The sequence below is a fragment of the Schistocerca cancellata genome, chromosome 4 (assembly GCF_023864275.1).
Source record: "Schistocerca cancellata isolate TAMUIC-IGC-003103 chromosome 4, iqSchCanc2.1, whole genome shotgun sequence".
Taxonomy (NCBI): Eukaryota; Metazoa; Arthropoda; class Insecta; order Orthoptera; family Acrididae; genus Schistocerca; species Schistocerca cancellata.
Window position 1 is genome coordinate 63,126,888 of NC_064629.1, and position 16,030 is coordinate 63,142,917.

Consider the following 16,030-nt stretch of genomic DNA (forward strand, 5'->3'; position numbering starts at 1 on the left):
TGCCCTGGATACTCCTGCAGTTTACCAATATCACGTTAACTTTTCCTGTTTTTGGTCTCTGAGGACGGACGTTCTTTATCAACGATGATAATGTCCTCTCTGGTAAGCCGTCAGGTATTTTATCGTTTCGCCCAAGGGGGGGTCCCTCTAACCTAAAAAAAACCCCGTGTGCACGCCACACGTACTCTGCTACCCTAGTAGCTGCTTCCGGTGTGTAGTGCACGCCTGACCTGTCTAGGGGGGCCCTACAGTTCTCCACCCAATAACGGAGGTCGATGAATTTGCAACCATTATAGTCGCACTATTCAAACCAATCACTAAAAATTGTGGCCCAGTGACATGGTGCATTGTCATTCATAAAATTTCCATCATTGTTTGGGAACATGAAGTCCATGAATGGCTACAAATGGTCTCCAAGAAGCCAGACATAATCATTTCCAGTCAACGATCGGTTCAGTTGGACCAGAGGACCCTGTCCATTCCGTGTAAACTCACCCCACACCATTATGGAGCCACCGCCAGCTTGCACAGTGTCTTGATGACAACAGCTGCACCACACTTGAACCCTACCATCATCTCTTAGCAACTAAAACTGGGGACCCATCTGACCAGGCTATGGTTTTCCAGTCTTCTAGGATCCAACTGATATGGTCAGGAGCCCAGGACAGGCCCTGAAGGCAATGTCATGCGGTTAGTAAAGGTATTTGTACCAATCATCTGCTGCCATACAGTAGAACCTCATTAATCCATCCTCTATGATACCAGGTGTATGTTTGGAATGCAAAAAAGGCCGGATTAAGGAACACTTTTACTAATGCATAACATAACAATACAGTACAGAAAAACTTTAAAATTAAACTGGAAATACTTTCTGAAATATTGTTCCATGTTGTAACAATAACAAAATGAAAATGTAATTTTATCCATATTTTGCAGCTTAAAACATGACTGTATTCAAAACATTGGAGGTATGAATTAAGCAATGCCTTCAGTCACAACATTTTCGTGTTTTATTGACTACACAAACATCTGTGATGTGTTTATAAATGTGTGTGCAAATGTACATCCTGAATGAAGTGACATGTACTAAAACGACAGAGGAAAGAATGTTTGCTGGTACTAAAATGTTGAAAATGCTTTCCTTGGATTACATGGAATATGCATTTCACCTCATTCAGGAGAAGAAATAAAACATGTATTAAGAGAAATTACACTTAACGATGGACCCACAGGGTCCAAAATGCATCGTGTAGTTAACAAAACGCGAAAAAGTTGTGACTGAAGGCGTTGTTTAATTCATACCTCCAACAAAATGAAAAGTTTAAATCTTCTTAAAGAACAAAGTTTCACTCACCGCAAAATATATGCTGCTGAGCCCACAAAATCTCCACCATCTACTACCAAAATAGAGTTTTCTGGTAAAATATTTTCCACTTCTTTCAATATCTTTAATGGATTAACATATTCTCCTGTATGTTCCTCAGCCATCTAAACATAAATTGTTTTTGTGTAATCCATTAAGCAATTCAATAACAACACAATATCTATGATGAGATACTTGCCTTTGTGTTGGAAATTTCCTTTAGTCTATCCTCTTCTTTTAATGTTTCCTGCCATTCAGGATCACATTTAAAACCACCTATTACAAGGGAGAGTTCGGTTAAAAAGGTTCCAGCATCACCACATACAGCCAATGTTGGTTTCCAAAATAAGTCTGAATTCTGGAAAAGAAAGTGTTATTGTTAGATGACCTATAATTAATGTCAAAGCTTAGGAATCACTCAGCTATGTACAGTCATAAAAAAAAAAAAACAAAAACTTCAAAATACACACAAAAATGTCAAAAGTTAAAGATACAGTCATACATATTTTTACTATATGTGTTCGCTAAATTTAAGAATAGCACTCAAGTGGATGGCAACAGAATTATGCCAGTTTTTGCAATTAGAGGTCGATCTCAAGTAGCTAAAGCAGAAAAGAGCAAAAATGAGAATTTGTAATAAGATGACTACTAAAATTCATCTACAACTGCGTGTCAAAGTAAACATAAATAAAAGGAATGCACTGCAGGCAACTTAACATAATTAGTAAAAATTTTATAAAATAGAAATTTCAACATATGGAAAGAAGAAAATTTAAATTGTTTTTGTCCCACATTGACACAGGGTCGACATGGCTAATTTGAGGGGTGACTAAATGTCCTTCCTGTCATCACCCCATAACTCCCCCCCCCCCCCCCCCTTCTCCCAAGGACAGAATACATGTACCTCAACTGTCTGTGAGTAGTGTTATTCATGTGAAAGTGCGCAAATTATGTATCTGAGGCAGGACTTGAATACCAGCCTGATACCCAAGAAACCACATTTAGGCTGGCCAGCACATACCCCTTGTCATCACCCCACCAAATAGATTTGATCCTTGGTGGGCTCACTTCCCCATCCCAGAAACAGTGCTTTAACACACACTGCTATCTGGGGAGGAGGCGGGTGGGGGGTGGGGGGGGTGGGGGGGAGAGGTGTTGCCTTTTCAAAGGAATCATCCCAGTATTTGCCTAAAATGATTAAGGAAAACATGGAAAACATCATTCACATTGGCCAGATGATGTTTCAAACCTACACCTCTCAAATGAGAATCCAGTGCCTTAACCACTGCAACAGGTAACTCTCCAATACCACAGAAATAGGGGTGCACTGATCTCACTTACACCTAAAAGTATCTGCACCTTATTCCTGTGGATTATCTGTATTTCCCTCTGTAGTGAACTGAATGACTTCCTTTCTTTTTACCACCTTTATGGACGTAAATTGGGTTCTGCGAGACACAATGAACATTAGTTGTCTCATACTGTCTTTCAGAAAATTACTAAGTGGTTCCTTGTAAACGGACTCTCACTGAATTTTGATAAGACACAGTACATACAGTTCCGTACAGTGAATGGTATGACACCATTAATAAATATAGACCTTAATCAGAAGCATATAGCTAAGGTAGAATATTCCAAATTTTTGGGTATGTCCATTGATGAGAGATTAAATTGGAAGAAACACATTGATGATCTGCTGAAACGTTTGAGTTCAGCTACTTATGCAATAAGGGTCATTGCAAATTTTGGTGATAAACATCTTAGTAAATTAGCTTACTACGCCTATTTTCACTCATTGCTTTCATATGGCATCATATTTTGGGGTAATTCATCACTGAGGAATAAAGTATTTATTGCACAAAAGCGTGTAATCAGAATAATAGCTGGAGTCCACCCAAGATCATCCTGCAGACATTTATTTAAGGATCTAGGGATATTCACAGTAGCTTCTCAGTATATATACTCTCTTATGAAATTTGTTATTAACAACCAAACCCAATTCAAAAGTAATAGCAGTGTGCATAACTACAATACTAGGAGAAAGGACGATCTTCACTATTCAAGATTAAATCTAACTTTGGCACAGAAAGGGGTGAATTATACTGGCACTAAAGTCTTTGGCCACTTACCAAATAGTATCAAAAGTCTGACAGATAACCAACAAGTATTTAAGAAGAAATTAAAAGAATTTCTGAATGACAACTCCTTCTACTCCATAGAGGAATTTTTAGATATAAATTAAGAAAAAAAATTTATTAAAAAATAAAAAAAAAATAAAAATAAAATAAAAATAAAAATAAAGAAAAATAAAAAAACACACAAAAAAATAAAGTTGTTATATTAACTTAAGTATGTTGTTAAATTAACCTAATTATGTCATGTATTGGAAAATTCGACTCGTTCCACATCATTACGAAATATCGTATTCATGATCCATGGAACTAGTATTAATCTAATCTAATCTAATCTAATCTAATCATATATGTGTCCTGTTCCCTTCTCTTTTAATTGTCACCCGATATGGAATGTTTGTTTAAGAAGTATGATACCCCACAATTACATGTCACTATTTACACAGTCGCAGTTTCTATACATCCTCATCTGTCATTGGCACTAAGTGAGATGTTCGTCAGTAATACTGATTTATTAGCACCAGAACTGAATGAAAAGTAATGCCTACAGTACAAAGTTTTTATGTGAAAACTCTTCAAGTGTTTTATTTAAAACAAACATTATTAACAGTTTACATCTTTGTTCTTCATGTCTACATATTTACAGCCCTCTGCCACTAGAGGGCTCCAAATGGTAGTAAGTAACATGACAGTGTGTACTGTAACTATGTCAGTGCATAAGAAACAGAATGCTGTAATCAAGTTTCAAATCCAAAGAGTTCATCTACGCATGGAGCACCCTCTCCTTCAGCATGACACTGCCAATCCACATACGAGTGCTGCAACATCTGCAACAATGTGACACCTTGGGTTCACTGTTGTGGATCAACCATCATACAGTCCTGACTAAGACCCATCCAATTTTCATAAATTTCCTACACATAAAGAACACCTTCAAGGACTTCACTTTGATAATGACAAAGTGGTGCAAGCAGAGGTGAGATTGTGGCTCCATAACAAAGTTAAATATTCTACAGTGACTGTATCAAAAAACTAGTGTCTTACTGGGAGAAATGCATTCATTGCCAGGGTGAATACACTGAGATATAAATATGAAGACCTGAAGGATACAGATGTAGAATGTAAATAATGTTTGTTTTATTTAAAAAGCTTCAAGAGTTTTACATACAACATTTGGAGGCATTACTTTCCAACATGCTCTTATAAATCCATACCTGGAAGACTTGACAACAGGACAACTAGGGGAGCGGCCTTAATAGTGTATCTTTTGGCATCCTCTATGCCTTTCCCAGTGTTTTCAAATTTGGTTGCTGAAGGTGAAATAGTTATACCATACATTTGAGTGATTGTGACTGAGGTCATGCGAACAGGTATCTCTGTGGACATTGGAAGAAAAATTGATCAAGATGGAGAACCTGAGGACAACTGAGCTCTTTCTGGAGACAGAAGTTAATGTCACTTGTGAATAGAAGAAGCAGAAAAAGACTGTCACAGAAATTTATTTTATGGAGTTATATGAACATTAATGAGTGGGAATGTTAACTTCTCAGGAGTGATTCAGTCATTTCAGTTAGGCTACAACAATCAAGTAATTAAGACAATTACTAGTATATAATATTCTGAGAAAAAAGGTAGTCAAACAAGAAGGACAGAGTGTTATGCTGGTGGTAGTACATGAATGATTATTAGCTGAAAGAAGCAGAGGACTACTGCTGGGAAGTCTCTAGCAGTAATTCAGATAATGTATGGTGGGTTGTTTAAACATACTGCTGGCCTTGGGAATCCAGTATTGCTAGAACAATAAGCAGACATATAAATGACCTTATGTAATGTTACAATTAATTTTCAGTATCATAATAACTAATGTTAGTGGCAAATGGTAACTGTAGTAATAACCTTTTTAGTAAAGGGTTACTTTGAGTCAGTTAGTGGAGAAATTAGGAAAACAACCAATATTGTATAAGAAAATGCATTCATAGTAAATACTAGTGACACATATAATGTAGTCACCGTTTAAGTGTACCTTATAAAGTTGTTCACGGCTCCTGTTGACAGCAATGATTTTAGCTGTGCGAGGCAGTGCTCGACCGTACTTCAAACGAAAATCACAGACTGTGCCCACAAGAAGAATGAGGTCAGCCCTGCGAAGTGCCCCTGAACGATTATGACGGAGCTGTAGTGGGCTTTCTTTGCCAAGAAGGCCTCGTGCCATTCCACCAAGGAAGCATGGCACTCCCAGCCTCTCAACAGCTTTGCGAACTGATTCAGCAGATACTGGTGGCAACGTCACCTGGCTGCCAAGTACCAGCAATGGTTTTCGGGAACAAGACAGCAGCTCAACTGCTTTCTGAACTGATTTTTGTAGAAGAAAAAAAATAATTTTAGCAAAATTTACAATTCACAAAATGTTCTCTTAAAACTATTTTCCACGACAATTATGATAACAAAAGGAACTATTTATGATAACAAAAGGAACTATTTATGAGAATGCAGGCTTTCTCGGCGAATCTCGATGATAAAATCTTCTCGGGTTGACAGCCGAGTCAATGCGTTGTTCTCCAGCAACGTTTCAGTAAGTTTCTTACTTGCGATCTTCAGGTGAAGTGTCGGGTTCACATCTTGTCCGAATCTTTATAGCCACTGGACCACGGGCTTCTCTGCATCCTCGGCACTGGCTGGGCCAATCAGGCATGAGCGGAATATGCGCAGCGGAGCATGGTGGTGTGTATGTGGGGGGAGGGGGGAGGGAGGAGCCACGGGTGACTGGTCATGGCGTCTCGTCTCAGTGCAGCCTGTTTATTCCACCTGCTGCCACTGACCTGCCTCCATCGGTGTGCTCTCGTCTTATTCTAGATAATGTTGTGTTCCATGTGGTGCTGAGTTGGAAGCCACTATCTCGATTAACCATGTTATCAATGACCCGTATCTTCACTGCCTCTTTAATAATAGAGTCCTAGAAACCTTTCGCTCTACACAGTCTCTTGGTTTCTTCAAACAGAAACATATGTTCTTCACTGAGGCTGTGCTCCGCTACCACGGATTTTTGTTTTTGTCCGAGGCAATTGCTTCTCACATGTTGACAGATGCGTTGTGTTATGCAATGCTGCGTGTGTCCAATATATTGTTTCCCACATTCACAGGAAATGCTATAGACACCTGGTGTTCTTAGACCCGAAGATGTCCTTCATTGAGCGCAGCATATTTTTTATTTTTGCTGGAGGATAGAAGTTGGATTTTATCTTGTTCTTCTCCAGTATCCTGGCAATCTTGGCCATGGGCTGAACAGCATACACGTGAACATCAAGATCACAATGGAATTGGAAGAAAATGGGTGCCTACCCTTGATATCCTAATAAAGAAGAAAACAGACGGTACACTGGAATACTAGGTCTACCGAAAGAAAACACACACAGGTCTGTACCTCAACGCCAACACCTGTCATCACCCAGCACAACGGAAATCCGTGCTCACTACCCTTGCCACAGAGCTCATGATATATGCGACAAGGACAGTTTACTTACTGAGATTCAGCACCTGAAGCAAACCTTCCAGAAGAATGGATACACCGAAATGCAGATTAGACATGCTCTCAAGATGAGCAAGAAGAAGAAGGAGGAGGAGGAGGAGGATCTTCAGGAAGAAGAGAACAACAAAGGTATGGTGTTCCTCCCATATTCAGTGCCACTCATGGCCAAGATTGGCAGTATAGTGGAGAAGAACAAGATAAAATCCATCTTCCAGCAAAAATCAGAAACATGCTGGGCTCAATGAAGGACCACTTGGGTCTAAGAACACCAGGTGTCTATAGCATTTCCTGTGAATGTGGAAAACAATAAATTGGACAGATGCAGCGTCGCATAACACAACGCATCTCTGAACATTTGAGAAGCGTTCGCCTCAAACAAAAAGAAAAATCCACAGTAGCAGAGCACAGCCTCAGTGAAGAACACACGTTTCAGATTGAAGAAACCAAGAGACTGTGCAGAGCGAAAGGTTTCTGGGACTCTATTATTAAAGAGGTAGTAGAGATACGGGTCAGTGATAACCTGGTCAATCGGGATAGTGGCTTCCAACTCAGCATCGCGTGGAACACAACAACACCAAGAATAAGACGAGAGCGCACCAATGGAGGCAGGTCAGTGGCAGCAGATGAAATAAACAGGCCACACCGAGACGAGACACCAGGACCCGTCACCCACAGCTCCCTCCCACCACGTGCTGCCGCACCGATTCCGCTCGCGCCTGATTTTCCCAACTGGTGCCGAGGATGCAGAGAAGCCCGTGGTCCAGCAACTATAAAGATTCAGACAAGATGTGAACCTGACACTTCGCCTGAAGATGGCAAGTAAGAAACTTGCTGAAGCGCTGGAGAACTACGCATTTATTCGGCTGGCAACGCGAGAAGATTTTATCAAAAAGAACTATTTTTGAAACAAAACATTTTATCCTATATAATCTGCTTAAAATACTGTACGTTGCGTGGGTTTGTTCAGTAGGCTTGGTATTTGAGGTAATGTGGTAAATATTATACTTATGTCAATCTATCACATCATTGTTATACAATAAGCACTAGCCTTTTGCCTACAGCTTCGCTCACATATGCATCTGGAACATATACTGCACACATCTCCTCCTCCCCCCTCTCCCTGTCCATCTTTTCCTCCCTCTGTGTCTCTATGCACCTCATCCTCCCACCTCTTCCTGTCCATCTCCTTATCCCCACTCTCCCTGTCTCTCTATCTCCTCCTCCACCCTCTCTTTTCCAGCCCCTCCAATTATATCTTCCTCCTGTCTCTGCTTGTGTATGTGTTCAACACATATACTGTATGCATCTCCTCCTCCCCCCCTCTCTGTGTCCACATCTTCCTCCTCTGTCTCTCTTTCCACTTCATCCACCCACCTCCATCCGTCCAACATCTCCTCCCCACTATCTCTTTCTCTCCATCTCCTCCACTGCTCTCTTTGTCCATCTTCTCCACCTCCTCTCTCCAACCATATCTTCCTCCTCCTACCTCTGTCCACATCTTTCTCCCCCCTCTTCCACCTGTGTTCTACTACTGTGCACCTTCCACTAACCTCCTGCATCCCACCTTCCTCCCCCTCTCTCTGTCCATCCCATCTTCCTCCCTCTCTCTCTGTTGATCTCTTCCTCTCCCTATCCATTTCCTCCTGTCCCTCTCCCTACCCACCTCCTCCTCCTGCTCTCTCTATCAATCTCCGCCACCCCTCTCCCTATCCTCCTCCTCCTCCTCCTCCTCCGCCGCCTCCTCCTCCTCCTCCTCCTCCTCCTCCTCTCCCTATCCATTTCCTCCTCTCCCCCTCTCTGTCCAATCCCTCCTGCCCACTCTCTGGCCATTCCCTACTGCCACCTCTCTGACCATCCCCTCCTGTCCCCTTTCTCCACCCATTCACCCTCCTTTGCCCCCTCTCTCTGTCTATCCCCTCTTCTAGTCATCTCAACCTTCCACCAGTCACACTCATCTAGACATGCACTCGCTACAAAACTGGTTGATAAAGCAGGTCAATAGTACAACAACACAACACGCCCGTCGTGTAGGACAGATGCTGTATAATTGTTTTTCGCCCGTGTCTCCATTCCTATGGGAGTTAGGAGGCTTTTTACAGCTCTATTGTCCAAGAGAATGAAGTCTAAGCTAACATTCCTTGAATTCACTAGCTAACTGAAGTAACATCAGGCAAATTTGTCCAGTGTTCTGAAAGAATGCTTCCTACAAGGTCAGGTGATTAGATTTTTTTAATGCACACTGTATAAGATGAATATCAGTGACAGTTTACTGCCCCTGAAGATATTTTGAAGATACCATAACAACTGGTAAAAAATAAGGACTATTTCAGAAAATGAGGATGGACTGAAGCTCTATAGCTTGTGTCCTTTTTTACTTGTTTGATGTCAGTAGATATGTCCATAGTTACTCGGTACCCAAACTTTGAACAAGCTAGAAATTGAGTAAAATTTCGGTTTATCCTGGCCACAAACCAAGAAAATTTCTACATGATGAAAGGACAATAAATAAATTAGGATCTCAGGAATTGCAGTCCTTTGGATTTGTAAATGAACAGGGTGAGTCAAAAGTCATAGAACACCCTGTTACGTCAAAAACCATGCACAAATGGGAAAACCTGAATATTCCAATAAGGTATGGATGAGGTGGTCTATCTTTTATTGTAAGTACTGAACATGGGTGCCAGCTTGAAAGTGGTCATCTTGAATCTAAGTCCATTTTCTGACAAGTTCACTCCTTAAACAGATTTAAAGTAGAAGTTATGGTTCAATAGTTACAATAATTTTTTCTGTTGCAGGTAACTGAAGATAGCTTTGACCAAGGAGGAGAGAACTATGTCTGTAGAATGGAGTTTCCATGTCAGAGCAGCAGATTTTAGCAACCGGCACCCAGAAAGACCTCCAGTTTCACATAACACTGTCAGGTACTTCATTTCCAAATTCTGAGAAACTTGAACTGTGGCTCGTCCAACAAGTGCTAGTGATGAGACAACTTCAACAATTGTTTTGGCGTCCTTTGTGAAGAGCCCACACCACAACACATGACGTTTGTCAGTAAAATGTGGAATCAGCCGAACACTGATCATGCGAATCTTCATGCTGATCAATGGCATCCATTCAAGATTCAGCTATTCCAGCATCTAGCAGAGGTTGACCCAGCCAGACATATGCAGTTTTGCAAGTGGGCCCTAGGCAAGTTCAACAAGATCTCTCTTTTGCACAAGGTATTTTGTTCAGCGTTGAGACAAACTTTTTTGTCAATGGTGAAGTCAACCACGACAACCACAGATACTGGAGTGGTCAGACTCTACACTGTATGGAACCTTTCAAGGCAGATGGTGATGTAAAGGTTATAAAGTAGTGGGGAATAGGGGGCACCCATGTAATTGAGCCCATTTTCAATGACCAGAACCTAAATGCACAATACTACCTGGAAATGCTGTAAGAAGTGGTGTTTCCCTTAGTTCTGAATGAAGATGGCAGCTATCTCTCTTACTTTCAACAAGATGGAGCTCCATCACACTACAGAGCAGTTGTTCATCAGTAGTTTGATGGTTATTTTCCTGGTCATTGGATTGGCTGTCATGGTTATGTGGAATTGCCACCCAGATCAATGATTGCACACCACTTGACTTTTATCTTTGGAGTCATTTAAAGCAACTCGCATGTCCAGAGAAAATAAGAAACAGACACCATCATGAGCACTGCACTAAAGAAGCATGTGCCAGCATTTCTGCAGAAATCTTTCTGTGAGCGCATGATGATTGAACTGAGCACCTTCAAATGTATGTTGACTGAGAGGGACACCATTCTGAACACATCAAATGACTGTCCTTTATGGAGAACAGTCCAGCCTGTAATTCCAACCAAAATGTATTGTAACTTTTGAACCACAACTGCTACTTTCAACCGGTTTGCCGGAAGGAACTTATCAGGAAATGCTGATGTTATCTGATATATGACACAACCCCTTTCCCATTTTAAAAAAAAATGGCTAATTTCAAGATGGTACCCAAGTTTGGTACATACTGTAAAAGACAGACCATCTCATACATACCTTACTGGAATATTCATGTTTCCCCATTCCTGCATGGTTTTTGACATAACAGGGTGTACTGTGCAACTTTTGATTCACCCAATACAGCTAAATCAAATATTATGTACAGAGTCTTCACAGTAGTGTTATAGCAAAAAGCATACAAAATTTTGAATATGAATAAATAGCATTTGCAGCTGTATACAGCTAATGTCAAACAGTTATGAAGATGGAGCGTTTATGAAGGCTTGGAAGTTAGACACTCATGAAGATAGGAAAGTTAGACACACACAGTAGCATAATGAAACAGAGCTAGTGTTGAAAGAAAAACTCTGAAGCACTAGATGACATCAGAGTTCAGAAATTTGCATTTTACCATGCCCAAGAACTGTAGATAAGTACAGTACTCAGATGATAAAAGTATAAATTACCAAAAAGACTGCAAATCATTATATAAACTGAAGATAATGATTTATTTTGAAACAGCACAGTAACATAATTAAATTACAGTAAGTTCATTTTAACAGCTTGCAATTTGACCATAACTGGAAACAAAACCAATTTTGTTATAAGGAGACAACTATGAATGTTGAGTATCAGTCTATGGGATCAAATAAACTACCTCACAGTTTTCCATGTGTAACAAAGTACAGCAGCTGAATCTAAACTCATCTATATGGTGAGGAAAAAAATGTAAGTTTCCACATTTGATTCAAAAGCCCCAAATAGATGCTGGAGGCAACATTTTGATGTAATCAGCATAAAATTTGGAGAGACCGTAACAGTGTAGACTAGCATGTTGATAGTAGTATGACACATTAATGCCAGCAAAAATCTGTCCTTCATTGTTGTAAATAATTCTGATACCAAAAATGTAAATTATAAATCATTTTTTCCATTGCTGTGAAATTTCCATCCTGAGACACACACACACACACACACACACACACACACACACACACACACACACACACACCAAAAAGGAGAAATCACAAAACTTTTATACAGAGATATATCAAATACATAATTTCCAAGCAACAGCAGAAAAATGGAAAAAAAGACATAAAAGCATAATTCCTGATTAGCTTCTATTAGGAATTTCAACCGAAAAAAATCTGGACACACAAATGTTTAGTAAAGAGGAAAAATGAAATTAACAACAGAAACAACAACATACTCTCAGAATCTTGTGGAAGAGGAATGTTTAGTTTTAGTGGTGTAACTTCACGAGGTTCCCACGCACCAGCAAATATGTTGTCCAAGTAATTATTTAGATACCTAAAAAAAGGAAACTGAAAATTAGTAACAAACAAGACATGCCAACAAAGTGCATTCATGACCCTGCACAAGCAACCAGGGCAGTCCCAAATCTTATAACAGCACAGCATTAAGGCATAAGACACTTTAAGACAGCAAGTGTTAACTCTGCTTGTGTACAATAAGAAGGCCTTTAATAAAAGATTTCAGACAAAAGGAAGAGTGTTTCCAAGCCACAGCACCTCAACAAAAGACGAAATAGTTTAGTCTTATTTTCAAAACTTTAAATGTTGTTCATCAATTTAATAGAAATTTACAAACTAGATTCCTCTTAAAACACTAATTCAATGCAAAAAAATTCAGATATATAACCCAAGTTCCTCATTTCGGGCGTGGGGAAGCCTAAAATAGGAATAATTACATCAGGGTTACCTAAAATAATATACAACTCAATCTAGCCCCACTAAATTCCAGTTAAGTAATATCATATTTCCACTGCAAATTTATAAAGCACCACTGCAAAATGAATGGAACAGAGGTTTTGCAACATACCCTACTCAAAAAAGCAATAAAAAGAGTCTTGGTCATCAGTAACGGAATACATATAAAGATTTGACGCCTTCCACAATGCTCATAAATTTCTCAGATGAAGTAATCTCACACAGCAATGTTTGATCTTGGAACACTTCATAGAACTTTTCACATTTCATGATCCATTTTTTCCTTGGAAACAGCAAGATGCTCACTGTCTCAGCAATTTCTCTTCATTTCTTCAATAGTTTCGCACTGTTCCGAACTTTATGGAACATGTGGAACAAATTTTTTGATACTACAGAAGACTTACAAATTTATGAATTTTTCATTTGCATCACAAAAAGATACACATATATCCCTTACTCCATAAATACAACTGTGTACAGAGGTCCAATGGCTCAAACCCAACTTCTGATTTTTGTTTCTAGCACTGTGTCAATTTCCTTTATCAGTATTTATAGTATGCTCTTCCAATGACAAATGTTCTTCAGCCAAACGCATTCAGTTACCTTAACTATTCTTCCTTCTGATGATACATTATAAGCTGGTTTCTTACAAATTTTCCAGGTCTCACACCATAATACATTTCATACTAACAAAAAAAAAAAAAAAAAAAAGGAATGATGATACTCAAAACTTGTAAAATGATTATATTTATTTTTTCCAAAAGCAATAATCTTAATTCCACACTTTCAGCAAAGCCACAGATGTTACACAATTCTAAGATGTCGAATGTGCACACATTGAAGTATCACCTAATTTTCAGTGAAAGATATTCAGTATATACAATTGAATAGGAGGTCTGCACCATTTGTTCTTCATAGCAAACATTCACACAAACCATATTCTCTTTCCTTTCACATCAATATTTTTTATGTAAAAATAAAATTGGTCAAAAAGCAACAACTTTGATTAATTTTTCTTGTCAGTTTCTCGTGGCATTTTAAAACACTGACTTAAATGCAAAATTTCCAAACAGACAGAGCTTATCAGTTGCAAATCTGTCAATCATAAACTCTGTTACTAACCTTCTCCTCAGAAAATGACTGAAAAAGTTGGACCATTACTGATTAGATAACAATAATTCTGTATTTCATAACACCAAATCAGTCACTACACTCTCAGTAATGGAATGTTGATGATCTTATAGGTTTACCTCACAAGCAACATCAAAATGTTTACTTATTGGCTGAATACGGAATATGTCAAAGGTACCAATGATATCACAGAATTCAATTCACACTCTCCAGAACTATGATAGTAACAGTCCCAATATTACAACTACCACAAAATAAATAAACAATAAATTACTTACAGTACTTGTGGTTAATATGAACTACTTTCAAGAATTAAGGTGTCAATTTCTGAGGCTTTTCTGGTATGACTGATAGAATGTATATTTTAAGTTGTCCACTCAAGGTCAAGATTCCCCCCCCCCCCCCACTCCCCCTTGAAACCATCCATTAAAAAAAAAAAAAAAAAAACTCTGTACTCATATTTGTCATGTGGGGTGAGTGATGGCCTAAAAAGTGGTCACCTCTTAGACTACTTCAAATATGTGAGATACTTTATGTAACATGCTGCTGTTTATGTCAGAGTTCGACTGTTGGCACCTCTTAATCCCCTTGAAGTGCACTTGTTTTCTGGTGCCTTTGCTGGCATTCTGTGACCCATATATCCCCACAGGCTCTTTGCTCTGACAGTTGAGCTGGCTGGTGAGATCTTAATAAACTGTGTTCCAAACAAGTATTGATCAAACTGAAATCACTATCAATGGTCATTAAGCTTTCTAAAATCATTATTTTACAGATACATCTTAATCAGGTTGACTCAAAAGTTTAGTACTTGCATCATTGTACTGGTCTTGCCCTATCTATTTCAAGATTACACTTCAGGCAGTCAAGGCTGAAATTCAGTTAAGTGTGTCATTGACATTGCATACATTACCTATTATGTATTTTTACAGAGACTAGTTGAGCATAAACTAAGCAAGAGGGCCTTGATTTTTTTATTTGTTGGTCTTGATCTATTCCACTGGTCCTATTGATTTTCCTCACAATACCCACTTGAAGTGTTAGGCTGTGTAGTCATTCCTTTAGAAAATTATACGTAATTCTTTAGCAAGGTCGTTCAGACCTAATAATGTGTAAGCTCGAAGGACCTGGGTAATTGGCGTGTCTGTTTATGTTCTTATAAAATTTCTGCCAATAACTGGAACTCAAATTTTAGTAATTCCCTTCCAATAAGAACTTACATTATATATCGCCAGCTACATAAAAAGAAAGATTAAGATTTAAAAAACAATTAATGTTAAATAACTACCATTGTCTGAGTAAATCATCACTCAACAGCAGGTGAAGGGAGAATGTTAGAGTAGAAAAGGCAGGATGACAGATTCCAAATCATCATAGGATTTATTTTTCATTTTATCTGGATAAAACATAGCAGACAGCTACATTTAATGATGGGCAATAGATTTACATAAACCACCAGAGTCATGATTTATCACTTATAGTTATAAATTATTAGGTTGGTGCATAAGTTCAAAGTGTTTTTGTTTTGCATGCGGGCATTCCAGTTGCTATGGGTTTATTTATTGATTGTCATTTTTTATTTGTAGTTCACAGTTGCTATTTGAGTTTACACATTGCCATTTTGTCATCTGGATAAAGAGCAGAGGTGTGTATGCTAGAAAATGGACTACCAAGTGGAGAAATCGGATATTTCCAACATATTTTCTGTTTGAGTTCAATAGAGAGGTGACAGCAGCTGAGGCAGCCAGAAACATTTATGCCTTGTATGTGGATACAGTCGTTGGACAGAGCACGGCATGGTTTCCTCGTTTTAAGGAGGATCATTTTGACATTACTGATTTTCCAAATTCAAATTCAGGAAGACCTTTGGGGTTTCATGAAGATTGTTTAAACAAATTAGTCCACATCATTGTCCTCTCAAACTGGTATATTTGATGAACTGTGATCATTCCACCATTGTGCAATGAGGAAGGTCCAAAAATCAGGTGTCTGTGTACCACATACTCTAAGTCAAAAACACAAAAATCAGTGAGTGGCCTCATGTGCTCGTCTGCTTGCTCATCATCAATTGGCTTGGATACAATACTGACTATTCTCATGCTGTATAGTTATTGGTGACAAGAAATGGTGTCTTTATGCTAACATAAGGAA

General features: G+C 38.9%; 1 protein-coding gene across 1 annotated transcript in view; it reads right to left on the reverse strand.

The window, feature by feature from the left end:
• The window catches only part of LOC126183344 (2-hydroxyacyl-CoA lyase 2-like), a 91,129-nt gene that overhangs the window by 19,480 nt on the left and 55,619 nt on the right, over nt 1–16,030 (reverse strand). The window contains exons 6-9 of the mRNA XM_049925225.1: nt 12,232–12,332; nt 5,519–5,847; nt 1,563–1,721; nt 1,355–1,488 (exon numbers count right to left, since the gene is read on the reverse strand). Of these exons, the coding sequence (XP_049781182.1) occupies nt 1,355–1,488; nt 1,563–1,721; nt 5,519–5,847; nt 12,232–12,332 (723 nt within the window). The remainder of the gene's footprint in view (nt 1–1,354; nt 1,489–1,562; nt 1,722–5,518; nt 5,848–12,231; nt 12,333–16,030) is intronic.